This window comes from Stegastes partitus, unplaced genomic scaffold, assembly GCF_000690725.1.
Source record: "Stegastes partitus isolate 25-593 unplaced genomic scaffold, Stegastes_partitus-1.0.2 Scaffold237, whole genome shotgun sequence".
Taxonomy (NCBI): Eukaryota; Metazoa; Chordata; class Actinopteri; family Pomacentridae; genus Stegastes; species Stegastes partitus.
The window spans coordinates 664,183-682,473 of NW_007577968.1; the positions used below are offsets into that span (position 1 = coordinate 664,183).

The window sequence follows — 18,291 nt, forward strand, 5'->3', positions numbered from 1 at the left end:
TTTTTTTTTGGCTTTATCTGTATGTCGTCGTGCTTGTATCCATTTTTCATCACATTTCTGACTTTTTAAATGTGACAAGAAGAAAAACAAACTTCCAAACTTGCAAAACATAGATTTAAACCCGGACTTGTTGTAGGATAAGCAGCGTTTCTAGATCACAAATCCTCCCGTGTCGTCTTTGAGAACTTTACACCTTTTAAATTCTGAATCTTTACTTTACACAAACACTACTGCGGTAACATAAATTCTGCCACTCTTAGCACATTATGGAGGCGTTTGCGGTGACGTGCCTCGAGAAAATAAATCAGATGATTGTTGTTCAAACAAAACACACGTGGAAGCACCGGCGGATTATTTACACTCTGCCTACAAGTTCAATCTACGTCTGTGCTAAGCAAACAAACATAATGTGTGAACTGTGTCCTTTTAATGCATATTTAATCTACTGTACAAACCCGCTGTATGGCTGAACCTGCTGGTGTATTGAAATGTCTGCGATGAGCTGGAGGTCACTCATCAAACGGCGTGAAGCGCTCCCCGTGAGGACAGAAGTGGCGCCTGGTGGGACGTCATTATCCCCTCGCATATGTGTGCTTGAGTCGGCTAAGTTGACTTCCCACCGCACCGCCTCAGATCTTCTAATAGCGGCGTTAAAGAGGCCTCTCAGACTGGAGAGGGAGAGCGTCGGGGCATCTGAAGCAGCGCGGCGAGGACAAGCTGCAGTTAGACCCTCATTAACATGGCCGCTCACATGCCGAGTGTGTTTGTGTGTGTTGGTCGGTGACAGCTGCTCACAAGCAGACAAAGACCCATTAGCACTTGTACCATCGAGCTACTCTTGTTTTTTTTTCCCCTCGTACTGTCTCTCGGCTCTTAATCAGTCTTTTGTGTTTGTGTGTATCCGTTGCATATGTCTGATGGTCTTTCTCTGGCCTTTCTCTGTGGTGAGCGCCATGAAAATTAGCAGCGTGACATTCGTAGCACATGTTAAAAAGAGGCATCACATGAGGCCTGTTAAGGTTTTAAAATCTCTAAATATATCAAGTTCCAAATTAGAATTTGTTGGCACGAAGCAACTTGTTAACTGAGGGAGCACAACGTGAGCGTCTGTAGCAGAGATCCTGATGGTGTTGTTTACAACTTACGGCACAAAAAAAAAAGCAATTCAGGGAAAATTCGAGGAAAACACTTAATAAATAAATGCAGAAACCTGATAAATGTAGATGCTTGTATGCAGCCATGATGATGGCCGAGTGGCATACAGAACAAACTCCTCTCATTAAAGAAGGAAAACGTAAAGCTGTCACTGAAATAAGTGGAAATTGGTATTTTGATTTTGTCCCACTGCTCATCAGCAAAGGGCTTTAATTTGTCTGGGACAGTTCTATTTTTTTTAATTATTCTTTTCAACCAAAATTCAAAAGTAACATCTTATTTCACTAAATTATAATTTAGCAAATTTTTATTTATTATCACTTTTTTCAGTTTCTAGGTATTTGAGTGAATATTGTGAATTTTGTCTTTTCTTTAATGGAAGGGTATGAATACATTTGAGGAGGACTGTATACCCCACAGCACCCAGAGTCACCAAATCTCACTCCAGCTGTACGCCTACGAGAGATTTTGGACTTAAATGTGAGACTGTACTCAATAAAATACCAAATGAAGGGATATCTTTTAGAGAGAAGTTGCAGAAACGTCGATCAGTCCGTCGAAAGGAGCGCTGACGGCGTTCTAGAGGCTCATCACTTTATTAAGATGCTTCATCTTGTTTATTTTCTCTTCAGATGTCACTCCTTGGCAGTTGTATCGTCAATTCAGATCAGATGTACACACTCTGCTGTAATATCTGTCAATAGCATCGGATGGAGTTGACTTATTACTCCATTAAGTTCCCATTCAAATGTTTTCATTATAAAATCTAATATATTTGGAGCAGATACATGAATGCAGCAACATACAGCACAAGTAATTTCACTAAAGATTTACTGGCACACCTACTGAAGCATTCACAAAATGAACAGGAGTCTCGATGATGTCCACTGGTTATACTGCAAAGCGTTTTATCCAGCAGAGCAGCGACGGTAATGGCCGCCACCATCACCATAACCATCATCACTGTTGATCTTGTCTAGCTGTGCTGGAGTCAGTCTCCCTGGAGAAAATCATCCCCGAGTCTCCACAGGGCAGCGAAGCAGGAGACATGTCTCCGTGTCGCTCTCCTTCCACACCTCGACACCTCCGCTACAGACAGCCTGGAGGTAACGCCGTGTGTGTGTGTGTGTGTGTGTGTGTGTGTGTGTCTGTGTGGGTTGTGACTCATGACGATACCACAATGCAACAGCCAGAGGCCCGTGCAGTGGGCAGCGCTGTGCCCACTGACAGGCTACTCAGAGTCAGGCAAAGATCCCTGACCCCAGAGGCTGCAGCAGCATAATACAGAAGTGGTAGAGCAGACTATTGCATGGCCCGTGGCTCTGTTTGGGAGGCAGTGTGGTTATGACTCTGTCTCTTGGGAGGGTTTTCCTTAAAGTGAAGCCGAGCGTCTGGATGGCACAGAGAGTTTAGCACAGCTGCAGAGACGACGAGCGCTTGTTAGAGTTTGGATGCTGATGGCGACGATAAAGATGATATCGTTAAATAAGTGACAATAAAAGATGAAGGAGTGCATTTTTATTTCATCTGTATCTCACGTTTTCTATAAACTATACCCCAAACACTCATTAACCATAGTGAAAATGTATGTTTGTCTTTTTTATATGTTTAAGCCAAATATAACAGATATATGAACGAAATAAAAGTGGTCATTGTCTGCGAGCAACACCCTCTGTTCATGCAAAATAGTTAGAACTAAATGCAACTCAGTAAGAACAGTCGGTTCCCACACATATACCCAGCAAAAGAAAGGAAAAAAGAGCAAATTACTGCAAATTTCACTTTAGTCATAATCATTAAAATTGAGCACATAGGATGTAATTTACAGAAGAACTTTTCATTCTTCTGCTTTTGTTCTAAATTGGATTTTGATGTTAATATTAGGACCAAGGTTCTGTTTTTATGAATATTTCATCAAACATTATTAAAGCAAATTACCGTGTATATCTATTTATTAGGTTTACGCAGAAAAAAAATCACAAAAGGTTTGTTGCTATGAAAAAAAAACACTAAAAATTATAATTTGATGTTTAGATAAAGTAATGTAATCAGTCAGGATACAAAAAGTTTGTAGTCGTTGTAATCACGTTTCATTGTGTTAGAATGAAATGAAAGTTAATTCTCTCGAGGTCCGACAACAGCAGCAAGAAGTACAACAGCGTTGTTGTTGTTGTTGCTGATGATGATAATGACACGTTTGTGTGCTTTCAGTCCAGTCAGGCGAGAACTCACGCTGCTCCGTCTCTCCGGCCTCGGCCTTCGCCATCGCCACAGCAGCAGCAGGACACGGTTCACCACCAGGTACACACACACACACACACACACACACACACACACACACACTGTAGAACCTCCAGTAAAGAGCAGATGTGATGTGGATGTGGTGAATCAGAAGATGAAGCTGTCAGAGTCACAATCACATCATAGAGTGTCTGGTTTTCAGCAAGTCAGGATTTTTTCACCTGATATCATTTCCAAAAGCTGTGAAATTTAAAAACTATTGGTGGATATATTTAATTTTTTACCTTGTTACTTCATTAGTGGCTATCAGGATATAACATGTGAAACGAGCCCATAAACTACATTGTGTTGCTGTGGGATCCAGTACATTATGTAGTTAAACATTAGAAATATTATCACCTTGATCAACTAAACTGTTTCTCATAAGCACATTCTTTTAGGTTTTTTTTCAACCAGATTTGAGATTTCTGATATTTTTGCCATTTTAACTCAGTCTAATAGAGATAAAGTGACTTTGTGGTGATCATATACAGTTTATAATATAACACATGTTTACATACAGCTGCTCCTTGTATGTAATATCTGCACTCCTTCAAGCCAATTCCTTTTTGTATGTGCTCAGCAAAGTGCATTATCTAGAAGTGCAGCATCATTTTTTAAAAATAGCTCTTAATACATTAAACAAGCTGTCCTTACCATATTAGCTATCTCCCTGTGTCCACAAACACTCACATGCAATTTTCTACCAGATTTTTTTACTTTATATTTGCCTACTGCACTGTTAAAAATCTTGTCTGATTTCATGAATTCCATCATACGCAATTTCAATAAAGGAATTCTGTTCCATACCAGTGGTTCTCAAACTGGGGGTTGGGACCCCCATAGAGGTCCCAAGATAATTTCAAGGGGTCGCCAGATCATTGTAATAATTTAAAAAAAAAAAGAAAAAGAAAAAAGCCTACATTGATCAAATAACTTTGTATTGGGGCTGTCAAAATTAAAAGTTTATACTTCTTCCCACTTCTTTTCTGAACTTAATATTAACATGTTCAAAAAAGAATAACAATATTAACGTTATGACTTGATTATGTGATATTATTATTCTCTTTTTAAAATTATTTTCTTTTGTTTTTATATATTTTTTCCCTTTCATTTGTTCAAAATAAATTCAATTCATTCATTCAAGAGAAAATTAACGTGTTAATCATCCACCTCCTCATCCCCAAAGCCGGCACTATTTTTGGCTGCTGCTGTTCATTTCAGTTTTCTGCAGCTCTCGACTGGAACCAGTTACAGAAAACACTCAAACTCACCTTTTTTTTTTTTTTTTACCTTCATCATCATTTAAAAACATGGTGAAGGCACTACTTCCTGAGTCCTGTACCTGCTTTTAATTTATTTTATCTTCAAGCCTTTTATTGTCATGTTTTGTTTGTGTATTGTTTTTTTTAATGGATATATTCCTTTTACTGTATTTTCTGCTCTGTGCTGCCTCTTGGCCACGTCGTTATTGTAAATGAGAATTTGTTCTCATTTAACACACCTGGTTAAATAACGGAGAAATAAATAAATAAATGTAAAGAGATGAATCTGTGGAATTAAAACATTAATTTTTAACACATTAATGCACAAACAACAAAGTTATTACTCATAATTTATTAAAAATTCAAACTGAGGGGTCAAGAACACAAACTGATGTTATCTTGGGGGTCAAAAAGTTTGAGAACCACTGATTATATTTTAATGCAGAAAAGTCTTCAATAATCCACACACTTCACTGTGAACAGTTTTTATTAGAAATATCATCATAATTATTGACAGTGAGGTCTGTGGATGATCCTTCCCTCAGTTTGTGTAAGAACCCGCCTTTAAAAATGCATTTATGTATTAAAACTATTTGCTTTTGCTTTTAATTCCCTCCCTCTAGTGTTTACTAACTCGGAAAGAACCTGCGATAAGGAGTTCATCATTCGTCGAGCTGCGACTAACAGAGTTCTCAACGTGCTGCGCCACTGGGCCTCCAAACACTCACAGGTCTGTCTGCACCTCCAGCATTAGTGTGTGTGTGTGTGTGTGTGTGTGTGTGTGTGTGTTTGCTGCAGTGATCAGGCCTGTGGTCTCATTAAAAGCGGCTGACTGATGCGTCCTCTCTCTGCTCGGCTGCCCTCACTTGATCGTGTAAACAGCCACATGCGCACAAACACACGCCCCCAAACATTGGTGCCGTTCCAACCGGACAACCGGCTCGGCCCGCCGACCCGTCCGCCCAACACACGGTGTCTAATTGAACATCAAGGTAATTGCCTGACTAGAGATCCTCCCGGTCTAACTTGCATCGATCTGGTTTACTTCAGACGGCTTATTAACACACAGACGAGCACAAACACATACATGTTCAGCCGCTCAGCGTTCATCTTTTGGAGGAACAGGAAGAGCTCGTTAGGACCGACCTCTGAACAGGAGTTAATTTGGGGTGGGAGTGGAAATAGGAACAGAAAGTGTGACGACTGTAAAGGAGCGAGGAGGAGGATTCACAGAACTGTGACTGATGACTGGTCAGGTGTGGAGACCAGAGGAAGCCATTAATTGGGAGAAAGGAAGCACCTGCAGTTCACATGGGAGACAGACTTCTTCATGTTGGAGAGCTGCAGGAGCTGAAGCTGCTCATACGGTGGTAGCTGTGGTCTCTCTTTAATATGTCACAGTTTATTAAGCTGTTAGCACAATCTTACAAACCAACACCCGGCAGAGATTCATAGTAGTAGTGGATTTGTGCATCAGTGTCAAATATTAGCGCCTTAACCCGCTGAACTCCAAGCAGTTTCTGGCCATTTCTGCTCATTTGTTCTCACTGTGGGCTAATTTTTTTATTGCAGTCCAAAGTTCTGCACCTCTGTAGAAACAGTACAGAAAACTGAAGATGTGTTCTGCACAGTCTGATGAAGTTTCAATGCCATAAATCACCATAAAGAAATACTAAAGTTTAATTTCTTTGATCATGTATTTCACAAAAAAAAAAAAGGTAGCATCCACATGAACAACATTTTCCACAGTACTGGTGGCTCTACATACTACAGATATTTTACTGCCTTCATGTTTCATTAAGTGGCTCAGTGGTTGAAGGTGAAGCTTGAAGGTCGCCGGTTCGCGTCCCGGTGAGGACACCCGTGGAGTCTCCATGTTCCCCCCGTGCAGCGTGGGTTCTCTCCGGGTTCTCTCCGGGTTCTCTCCGGGTTCTCCAGCTTCCTCCCAAAAACATGTTGAGGTTAATTGGTGATTGTAAATTGTCCGTAGGTGTGAATGTGAGTGTGCTTGGTTGTCTGTCTCTAAGTGTAGCCCTGTGATAGACTGGTTACCTGTCCAGGTGAACCTGCCTTCACCCTGAGTCAGCTGGGATAGACTCCAGCCCCCCATGACCCTAGTGAGGATTAAGCGATGGATGGATGGATTTTTCATTCATTTCTGTCCCCTCTAAAACACATCCTGCAGTTCAGCCTCGTTCAGTTCAATCCCTGATTGGTTTGTGACGTGACATGAACGTTTCACAGCTGAGTCACAAATGGCTTCACAGAGCAGCACAGATTTATTCTTTTTCTGACATACCAGCAGCCAGCAGCCTGTTCTCGTCTGTTTCTAGTCTTCTGTGTCATTTGAATAAAGCTGACGTTATTGAACCCTGATGCCTGTGTGCTGTTCACATCGTCTGACCATCATGAGGGTGTGAATCAACTCAGTGGTCGACAATCTGTCACCAGTTGAACAGCTAAGAAACTGTTTTGCACACAGTTGGCTAAATGTAATCCTTTTCTATTTAACTATAGGAGATTTTTTTAGCAAACTTTTTCTCTAAATCAGAGAAGAACATTTTCACGCTGTGTCTGTTTGTGTTTTGCTCAGTTGTCTGTTGCTCAGGTGTAGACGTGAGCTTGTGTTTGTGTTTAGGACTTTGAGATGAACGGGGAGCTGAAGATGTCAGTGATCTGCCTCCTGGAGGAGGTGCTCAGAGATCCAGACCTGCTGCCTCAGGAGAGGAAAGCCACCGCCAACATACTAAGGTACAGCACACGCTTTACTCACAGAAACATGCACACGAAGCCTTTTGATTTTAAACCTGAATGTTGAGTTTGTGCCGTCGGGTTTTCTTGTAGTTATTTATAAGTGATCGTCCTCCTTCGTTCTGCTCTACCACAGTATGTATGACTGTATTTCATTCTTAGCTGTATGTGTTGTAGTGCCCTTTCTCAGGACGAGCAGGATGACGCCCAGCTGAGGATAGAGGACATCCTACAGATGGTGAGAGAACTTCTCCGTGAGCCGCTGAATAAATCATTTAGGATCCTATTGACCCAAATCAGCAGCAGTAAATTCTGACTGTTTGCTTCGTGGCTTAAACCTGAGTGAGTTAAACTGCATTTAATATGAGTTTAAATGTGGTTATCCACCAGATGACTACGTTTCAGGAAGTGAACCTGCCTCATGCACATTCTCCTGGTTGGTCCTCTTTACCAGTTGTCAATAGTTACAAAGGCCTTTGGTTCATCGTCTCGGCTCAATATGGACCTAAAATCACAAACAGACACAAATTTCCTTTCCTGGATCGACACTCGCTGTCCGGTCCTCCAGGCAGAGGACTAAATACACCCTCTCCTGACAGAGCTGGTCTCCAGGGGCCTGTCAGCACCCATGTTCATCACAGCCTCTGTCTTTATTAGATATTTATATCTCCTTGTTATTTGTGTCATGGGGCCAGCAGTATGACTTTGTTTGTCTGTGTGTGTGTTCAGGCGGACTGTCCGAAGGCAGAGTGTTTCGAGTCCCTCTCGGCGATGGAGTTGGCCGAGCAGATCACTCTGCTGGATCACATCGTCTTCCGGAGCATTCCTTATGAGTCAGTCCTCTCCTGACGTTCTGGCAAACTGCAGCAATCACCTTTATGCAGCCAGTTAATCACCACAGCTTCAATCAGCAGGGTTTTAACTAGAGAGCAAAGACAACTCAGGGCGATGCAGTTTAACTTTACAATTCCAAATATTCAATTTTCTGCAAGACCAAAATTTTACATGAACCTTCTGAACTTTAAGTAAACTCTGGACCATAGACTGTATAAAAGATGGACGTAGCAACCGGCCCTGAAAAATGAAGGCAACCCGGAAGTGTCAAAAACCTGCAATATCACTACGTCCACTAGCTGCTGGCTCCACAAAGCCCTGGCTCCCATAGACTGGAATTGGAAAAGAAGTGATCACAGATCATGAAATACTGCATTCCTACAGCTCAGGATTTTTTTCTAATTAGTTTTCATGGTCAAATCCAGAGACCAGGTGGCCAATCTGAAAATAAACCAATACTGAATTTTTTTTCAGTCAATGTGGGTGGGCAGAGAGGGCCCGCCTCTCAATCCGTCTGACCAATCGCTGCTCCTATGGCTCCGCCCCCCCTCCCACGATTTTTGTGTCACTGGCTCCAAAAATCCAAGATGTCAGCCAGGAAGTAGCAAAACCCTGGCTTCATTTTCTCAGTGCAGAAACCAACTAACTGCAATATAAAGTCATGCATCAGTGGAAACAACCACAAGTTGAATTTCTTTCCTTTTTTTTTTTTTTTCCAACAAAACCGTTTTTAATTTGTTTTCATGCTTATCCCCTGTAATCTGCAGCCTGTAGTTCAGCCAAAAGCATCATTGAATTTGTGTCAGATGACTGTTGGTCACACTAATAATTTCCCGGCTGCACAGGGAAGTGCAGAGTTTTTAGTTTTTTACAGAATCTAGTTAAAACAAATGATTTACTTCAGAAATATAATGACATGAGACATGTAGATCTACACTTTTTAGCGCAGTTTTAGTTAATTTTACTGACAGATTAGTAATTCAAGGACCACTGGAGCATTTTAAGTTCAAGGATTCTTTCTGTCTCTAACAAATGGTTTAATTTTAGCAGTTTTTTTAAAAAGACAACATGGCTGCTAGTGGGTTTTGGGGTCCAGAGGGTTAAATTTAAAGCAATTAAACTACATTTCTGCAGTGCTTATCAACTCCTGCTGTGGACGTGATCACATCCTAAGATATAGTTAATATAACTTAGATTTTTGACACTCCTGTGCTATACTTGGTGTGTGTGATGCCTCTCATATCTCCATCCTCCCTCCTTCAGAGAGTTCCTGGGCCAGGGCTGGATGAAGGTCGACAAGACGGAGAGGACGCCCTACATCATGAAAACTAGTCAACACTTCAATGATGTAACGCCTCACCGGGTCTTTTAATCAGATTTGTTTTTAGCTCTTGTGTAAATGTCCCGTCTGTTCTCCTACATGTCTCTCTTTCCCTTTTGAAGATGAGCAACCTGGTGGCGTCCCAGATCATGACCCACACCGACGTGGGCTCCAGGGCCAGCTCCATCGAGAAGTGGGTCGCCGTGGCGGACATCTGTCGCTGTCTCAACAACTACAACGGCGTGCTGGAGATCACGTCTGCGCTCAATCGCAGCGCCATCTACCGTCTGAAGAAGACCTGGGCTAAAATCAGCAAACAGGTGGAACAATCAATCCTCGCTATATATAAAACAGAAAATCAATATGTAAAGGGCATGTCGGCTGAGGAGTCTGTGTACGGTAGAATAAAAGGATTGTGTCTCTGAAGTGCCTGCAAATTTGTAATTCTCTGGTAAATTTCCTGCCATTAGGGAGTTCAGAGAGAAGATAGCGCAGAAAACCAGTAATGTCCAGTATTTGCTAAATTCTCCTAAACTGATTAAAGCTGTAATCATCCAATCAGCAGTCAGTCTGTCCGTCCACCAAGCCAGGCAAATTTAATCCTACCATTTGATTACAATCATATTTTATTGGGAGTAAGTGGATCAGGGGCTAATGCAACTGTCTTGTCTGTCCTTTGTTCTTTATAATAACCTTTTGAAATGATCTGCTTGTGTTTGTGTCCAGAGCAAAGCGCTGATGGACAAACTGCAGAAGACCGTGTCCTCCGAGGGAAGATTCAAGAACCTGAGGGAGACGCTGAAAAAGTGAGACTCTGCAGATCCCAAAAGAGAGAAAATAAGAATGTGTTTTTATTGCTGTTGACACTATTTGTCGTTCCTCCTCCAGCTGCAACCCTCCATGTGTGCCATACCTGGGAATGTATCTCACAGACTTGGCCTTTATCGAGGAGGGAACCCCGAACTTCACCGAGGAGGGTCTCGTTAACTTCTCCAAGATGAGGATGGTAGGCGCGAGAGAGATGCAAGAAGGAAGCAGATCGTCTGCACGTGAAGGCTGAACTTTAATTCTCAGGTTGAATTCTTTGTTTTTTAGATATCCCACATCATCAGAGAGATCCGACAGTTCCAGCAGACGCCGTACAGAATAGAGCATCAAGCCAAGGTGCTGCTCGTCTTTTCCAGGAGCAGAGCCTTTTTATTTATTCAAGAACAGCGTGGAAACAACACTGAGCACTATTAGACTTATAGCACATTTAGAGTAATAAATAAAAAGCATTATTTACTATATTAGCACTATTTTATGTGTACGAAACATAAACAGAGGGCCATAAAATATTAAAAACCGAACAAATTATGATATAAAATAATCAAAGAAATGAGTTTTCTAAAAAGATTTCTTTAAATGATGTTCATAAAGACGACACCACAGATCCTCTGTGGAAGTTCTGGTCTCGGCTGCTGCTGTGAGAAGATTATTGAAAATCCCTCTGATATATGGGGGTCTTTTGAAGATGTCCATCTGTGTAAGACGTCCCAACCCTCTGAGCCCTAGAACCTGCCAGTGGGTGTGAAAGGCAGGTTATCGTTTTAAAAATGCCCAGATGACACCGTTTATCAGAGCTGGAAGCTGTGAAAACATGAAGGATCAGCGGGTTTTCAGCCTTCTGATGCTCCTCGGACGACTCGTCTCACTCCACTGGAACCAAAAACGAACCATCTGCTTTGACCAGATTCTGTAAAAAACACAAAATTCTCATGTTCAGCTGTGAAGCCACTACTGACTAAACTGTGACCAACAGCTATGTGACAAAAATTCTGCAATTTTTTGGGAGGCTAAACTACAGGACGTGTTTATGCAGAGCAGATAGGAGACAAATATGGAAACAAGTTACAGATATTTAGATATCTTTGACCTGTGGAGCCACCATCTTATTCCCAACATCTGTTGACACCTAGACTTGGATAAACTTTATTTATCCACATTTTAAACTGTTTTATCACTGTAGCATAAAATAAAATAAAATAAAATAAAATAAAATAAAATAAAATAAAATAAATAATTATATAACACTATACAAAAACTAAAAAATCAAAAAAGAAAAAGAAAACAGGAAAAAAGAAAACAATGTAAAGATTTCCATATGTACAGTTTACAATTTTAGAATTTTTTTCTTTTTTTTTTTTGCCAAGTAAAGAAAGATGTTTAAAACGACAACAACAACAACAACAACAACAACAACAACAACACCTAGAAAAATCTTGTACTTGTTGATACCAGGTCTTTTCTTTCTTTTTTATGATTTATGGTATTATGACTACGTCACACTGCACATAAGAGATTGCTGAGTTTTCTCAACTTCTAGCCATGACCGAACTGTTTCTGCAGGGGGTCAGGACCCCCATGGGGGTCACAAGATAATTTCGGGGGGTCGCCAAATCATTATAACTAACTAACTAGCTAACTAACTAACTAAATAAATAAATAAATAGATAAATAGATAAATAGATAAATAAAGCCTACATTTATCAAATAAATTTGTATTAGGGCTGTCAAATATAAAAGTGTATAGTTCTCCTTTTTCGAACTTGTTAATATTATGATTTGATTATGTGATATTATTATATTTCTTTGCTCTTTTAAAAAAAAAAAAAGTTTTTTAAAAATATTTTTTTCCCTTTCATTTGTTCGAAATAAATTCAATTTCATTCATTCTTTTAAAAGAAACTTAACAAGGATTACATGAAACACACACGAACGATTTAAAACAACAAGACAGCAACAGAGTTAATAGGAATAAATATAAAATCTTCATCTAAAGTCCTAATAAATAGCTTTAGCCAAACAAAGAATACAACACTGGCATTATATGTACATTAATGAGATAAATGACAGTGTTTAAAGAACTGCACTCTCCTTCCATTCATGTTTTCAGGTGACGCAGTACCTTCTGGACAAGACTCTGATCATGGACGAGGACACGCTCTACGACCTCTCGCTGAAGATCGAGCCCAGGCTTCCCGCCTGAGCTACGCCTGTGTGTTGGCCTGTGGGAGCCTGTCGAACCTGGACCCCCTCCCCCCCAACCGGGCGACAACGCCCTCGTAATCTCATCAGTCAAGAGAAAATTGGGAGAAAAAGTTTTGAGAGCGACGTGGAACTAGAAAGAGATACTGACTGAAGTGGGAGGTGTCTAAGCATGAGGAAGTTTTACAAGAAGTTGAGAGAGAGAGCGAAAGACGAGAATTTGTCGGTGGGATTGATTGTCTTCTCGGAGAGGAGAGCGCGTCGGTTGCATTGCATGAGGGTTTCGAGGATGCTACGTGTCGCTGTGTGTGCTCATCATTCCTCAGTCCAGAGTGTGGCGCACATGACGTCACGCTTCCTCAGACAGCCCGAGAGTTGCAGGAATAGGGTGGCCGACACTCAGTGGGTATAACAGAGATGTAGCATATACAGATAGTGTGACAGAGAGGTGTCTGGGCTTGTGTCTCTGTGCTGTCGTCTGTGTTCTGTTTGCCTGTGCATTTACGTGCCATGTCTTGGAGCAAGAGCCCCGCAACGCTTTCTGTCACGATGGTCACTGCATAAAACTTGCATGATTTCAGCTTGGGATGTAACTGTGTTAAAAAAAATAAATAAATAGAAAAAATAGAAAAAAGAAAAACATGGCCTTCAACCTGACCCCTGACCCTCAGCTTAGCATGCTTCACTCTCAGCAGGGTGACTCTCTAAGCCACTATGCATCCTCAGCGGGCTGGGTACGGCGCCACGCCTTTAAGCCTTCAAACGTTAATGTAGAAAGACGCAGACATGGAAAAAATTAACGGATTTTCTTTCCCGTCATAAAACGGTTCATTCTGTGACTAAAAACTTCCCACGAGATCGAAAAACCTTTTTTATAACGACAAACGTCCACGTGAATGATAGAAAATTATAAGAAAAGTCAGTGCCTTCCACTAGTGTAGGTCCCCAAAAAACATTTATATCAATCTCAATATTTCCTTTAAAGCAAAACAAAAAATGGACGAGAGCTTCACTTTTTTTTCCTTTCAGAAAATAGGTCATGTAGACTAAACAGTAGCATGTTAGTGTGAACACAGTAAAGTCAGCCAATATCGCCCTCTACTGCTTGGACATCGTTATAACCTCTACTAACCCAAAGCTTTCGCAGCGTTTCTGTGCAGTTTGGTTTATTTGGCTCTTATAAACTGTCGCCTGAAGCGTGCGGTCGAGTTTCTGTGTGTAACCGGAACCCGACTACGCTTCAGGATGGGGCAGTTGTTGTTTTTTTTTTGCACTCTGAGATGTAGCTTCGCTTGATTGACGGTGAGATGGTTGTTTAACTGGCTATTTATTTCATCAGATACTGTATTTATGTTATTTTTGTACATAGTGACTTTACACATATCATATGATTGATGAATACGAATTGTTATGCTGTGAATATTGATTTATTGTTGTTTTTATTTCTTTCTCTCTAGTTTTGCATCCCAGGCTCTTGTATAGAAAGAACTCTGTTTATTCTTTAAAAAACAAAAAGAGAAAAAAAAAAAAAAACGACGCCTTTTGAAGGTTTAAAAAAATGTAGCATTTGAATAATCCGACTCTGTTTTCCTGTATTGATGATATGATGAATATAGTTGTCCTGCATGCACACAGCAGCTGCATGTTGTGCACGTCTGACTGGACGCTTTCTTCCTCTGCTTCTCTATATTAATATCGTCTCTGTAGCCGTCGGGGAAAAAGGTATAAAAACAATATTTCGTCCATCGAATCTGGCACGTTTGTCTCCTGGTGTACCTCACGAATTCAAGCGTAGTCTCTGGGACATGTCATCAGTGTTGGATCTTTCCTCATTAAACAATAATCTTGTTCCAAATCGACTGGCGGGAACGTTTCCAGACTTTGCTTTTGGGGGAAAACTTTGTCCTTTGCACTGTAATACCGAGTGTCCGTTCTACATGCAGGTTTGGGAATGCAGGATGCTGTGTTTGTATTGTAATATTCTTATTTTTGTGTGTATTTGTTTGTGTGTTTATTTATTTGTTTGCATTTTTTCATGTGTGGGTGCAGGGGAAATAAATTCAACATGCCTTATGTGTTTGCATATTTCCTTGGCCTGTGCAGTGATTCCAGTGATATCAGGGTGCTTCCATTTCATTTCAGCCCTTCTTCTTTTTTTAAAATATTCTCTCCGCATCAACAAATTCAGCAAATATCAGCCAAGATGTCGGAGCCAAACTCTGAATCTGTGCGAGACGGCGGACCAGTTTTGGTTATTAACTCAGGAGGAGCCACCAGCTACGCAACAGAAATGTGTGTTTATGAGGAGAGGAGCTGTTGGATAATCAGAGCACAGTTTCATTTAACCAACAAATCTTTTACTGACATTTACCCAAACACCAGAAATAAATTTTAACTTCTGCATTTTCCAAGATGCCAAATCTGGCAGTGCTCTTATAGTGATGAACAGTTTAGATATAACTGCATTGATCCCTTTGGTAGGGTACCTCAGGGAAGTCGTTCCCATACCGGGAGTCGAGCCCGGGCCGCCTGGGTGAAAACCAGGAATCCTGACCGCTAGACCATATGGGACCACTTGGGACAGTTTCCGATTTTGTGCCAGTAGTTGTACCAGAGGCCTGTTTTAAGAAGCACATTTAGGGGTTAATGAGGTAACTTCAGGTTGAACTTTGGGTTGTCAGACCTGTAAAGCTTCCATCTGGGTACATCATCATGTAACGTATGCTGCACACCTGAGCTGCTCTGGAACAGGTTGCATTCGGGATCAATACGATTAAAAAACACCATTTGTAGAAGATCACGAATTGGACTGGAGTCTATTCCAGCTGACTCAGGTTCACCTGGACAGGTAACCAGTCTATCACAGGGCTACACTTAGAGACAGACAACCAAGCACACTCACATTCACACCTACAGACAATTTAGAATCACCAATTAACCTCAGCATGTTTTTGGACTGTGTGGGAGGAAGTCGGAGAACCCGGAGAGAACCCACGCTGCACGGGGAGAATATGGAGACTCCACACAGAAAGATCCCGGGTGTCCTCACCGGGATGCGAACTGGTGACCTTCTTGCTGCAAGGCAACGATGGTGCTACCATGCAGCCTGGTTTAAAACATATGGTAACACAATTTACAAAAGGTGAAAGACTTCACAAAGCATGTTTGACATAAACAAAGGCCTCAGACTCTGTGGTGTTTGCTGCTGCCTGTTTTACTTTATAAAAGTCACATACATTCAAGAGCACATAGAAGCAATTTGTGTTAAAGGACTTTCAAAGTTAAATCATGAACCAAGCTCAACTCTTTATTCAAACTTTTTACTTTATATAACGCAAAGTTAGACACTGATGGTTTTTCTTGCCATTACCTTTATTTTAAAATGTATTTACATTACGACAAAAGCACCACTGATGGTCCTGAGGTCTGACTTCTTTATGACACAAAGGCTTCCACGTTTACTGTCTGTTATCTGGTGTGACACACACTGTGGCCATCCTGCCACCATGTGGTCATGAACGTCATTGCTCTTTCTTGTAAGAACACAGATCAAATCCTGTCTGCTCCTCTCAGCCTTACAAGTTAATGATGGCATGCGATACGTGTAAAAGATATCATGTAATATTCTCTTCTTTAATCTACTGCTGAATTAGTGATTAGTGAGATATTTTAACAAGATGTTGGAGGCTCATGTGCAGGTATTTAACAGACAGTGGTGATGTCAGGCTATCGGGCACTGAAGGGACTGTTGGAACATCTGAGACATAACTTTTAAATGATGATTTAAATAATCTATCCTTTACTGATTTTACTTTAGGTTATTTAGTCTACCAATTAAGATACTGAATGAGATTTAAATCTGAAAAGGAAGCAATGTTGAAGCTGGTTTCAGCAGCTACAGTGAGAACAGTAATGTGACAGCGGTGGGAGAGAAACCGAGTGAGAGGAAAATAAAAACAGCTCGGCGTAAATCTCAGACAAGTTTAGCGACTGTCTGGCAGGTGATGAAGTCGACTTTCAAAATGCTGTCGAGGAGATGTGCCAGGTTGTTGCTGTGGGATCTGCTGTCGGTCTTTTAGTGCAGATGAAGTGAGCGGAGGGTGGCGGTTATGGCTTGTAAGCAGTTTGTCTCTCAGTGGGGACTTCAGAGCAGATCAGCCAACACGACTCCTGCTTCTGAGGGACAGATGGGCAACAGATGACGTTTGTAATTGTTGACTTTTGCAGTCAAAAGCAGCGACTTTGCAGCTCAGTGAAAAACTATAGATAGAGAGGATGTTTGTATGTAGAGACACAATACGTATGATATGATATAGTAGAGTTAAATAAAAATAATCCTGCCGTGTATTAGACTAGAATGCTTTTATTGTCATCATACATAAAGTACAAGGAAATTAAAAGACAGACTGTGTTAAACAAAATGCATGTGACATAACGGAGCAGGAGCTACTTGATGTTAAATAAATATTAATACACTTCTGTCTTATCTTATTCCGATGAGGGTTGATCCTCCTGCACACAGATAACATGACCCTGACCCACATCTAAAGTCATAACATGTGTGACATACAGTAAAGTTTACTACAGCCGATCAAGATGAACTGAAGCTAAACTGAGTCATGCAGTTTGTTTTTTAGGTTCCTTCCTCTTGGGTTCCACCTGCAGTGGCCTAATCTGTGTCCTTTGTTGGGTCTGAGAGACGTCCTTCACTACAAATCAATATAAGAAGATGACATCAGGAAAAATCATAAAGATGGTCAAATTGGTGATAAATAAGTGAAGGGATTCAGGGAAACGGAGCATTTAAGTGTCACAGAGCACCAGAGAACATAAAACCTTGACTATTCACTCACTTAAGATGCCCCAGATAGAGACAAGAGACAACGTTTACACTAATGATCGTGTGAGAAATGTGTGATTCAGCAGCCGACCGATCAGCCCCGTTATGATAAAAATCCTATTATATATCAAAAATAAAATATACAGTAAAATGCTAACTCATTACCCAACATGAGCAATAAAAAGAATAAAATACAGGATTGTTTGTTATTTATTTATTCTGTCTATGTTAAGGAACGGAGAATGTGAGAAACTACCAAATGGTGAAGTAGGTCTAAGAAGGCTTTAGTCAGCCAAAAACAAAAAACTCGTACCAGGGGTAAAAGTGATGCTTTAAACCAAAAATTTATATTGTGTATCACTTTTTAAAAATCATTGATGACACTTACTTAATGTGGCATGCCATCAGTTAACACACTTTAATAGAAATGAACAGATATGTATGTTTTTGTGCACACATAGAGCTGTTACTTACAGGTATATCAACACGCCCTGCAGCAGTCGCTCCTTGCTAGATGATGTCTGGTGAATTTTTATTTTTATTTTTTTCCCATTTAAAATGATAAAATAAAGCAAACTGAGCCTTTTGGTAACATTTAAGCCATAAATGATGTGTTTACCAATACTGTGGTTTTACTTATTTTGGACACAGTGAGGTTTGCGTTCACTATTAATGACTATAGTTTCTTTATTTTTAGGGTCCGAGCACCAAAGGGTGCGAAGACCCTATTGGAACTGCTCGGATTATTATTAGGGTCCGAGCACCAAAGGGTGCGAAGACCCTATTGGAACTGTTCGGATTATTATTATCATTCGTGC

The 18,291-nt window shown here is 40.8% G+C and overlaps 1 protein-coding gene and 1 non-coding gene across 4 annotated transcripts in view; one reads left to right on the top strand and one right to left on the bottom strand.

The window, feature by feature from the left end:
- Positions 1–12,634, top strand: part of rasgrf2b (Ras protein-specific guanine nucleotide-releasing factor 2b) — a 54,926-nt gene extending 42,292 nt beyond the window's left edge. For 2 of the 3 annotated variants that reach the window (XM_008281580.1, XM_008281581.1), the window contains 12 exons: positions 2,136–2,261; positions 3,367–3,456; positions 5,324–5,430; positions 7,339–7,451; positions 7,629–7,689; positions 8,181–8,284; positions 9,549–9,633; positions 9,729–9,926; positions 10,333–10,412; positions 10,495–10,612; positions 10,702–10,770; positions 12,542–12,634. In XM_008281580.1, coding sequence (XP_008279802.1) covers positions 2,136–2,261; positions 3,367–3,456; positions 5,324–5,430; positions 7,339–7,451; positions 7,629–7,689; positions 8,181–8,284; positions 9,549–9,633; positions 9,729–9,926; positions 10,333–10,412; positions 10,495–10,612; positions 10,702–10,770; positions 12,542–12,634 — 1,244 coding nt within the window. Of the gene's footprint in view, positions 1–2,135; positions 2,276–3,366; positions 3,457–5,323; positions 5,431–7,338; positions 7,452–7,628; positions 7,690–8,180; positions 8,285–9,548; positions 9,634–9,728; positions 9,927–10,332; positions 10,413–10,494; positions 10,613–10,701; positions 10,771–12,541 lie in introns of all 3 variants that reach the window. The other variant, XM_008281582.1, reaches the window with a different exon arrangement.
- Positions 12,635–15,132: 2,498 nt separating this feature from the next.
- On the bottom strand, positions 15,133–15,204 carry trnae-uuc (transfer RNA glutamic acid (anticodon UUC)). The gene has a single exon. It is a non-coding gene; the product is annotated as a tRNA-Glu (tRNA).
- Positions 15,205–18,291: the final 3,087 nt, after the last annotated feature.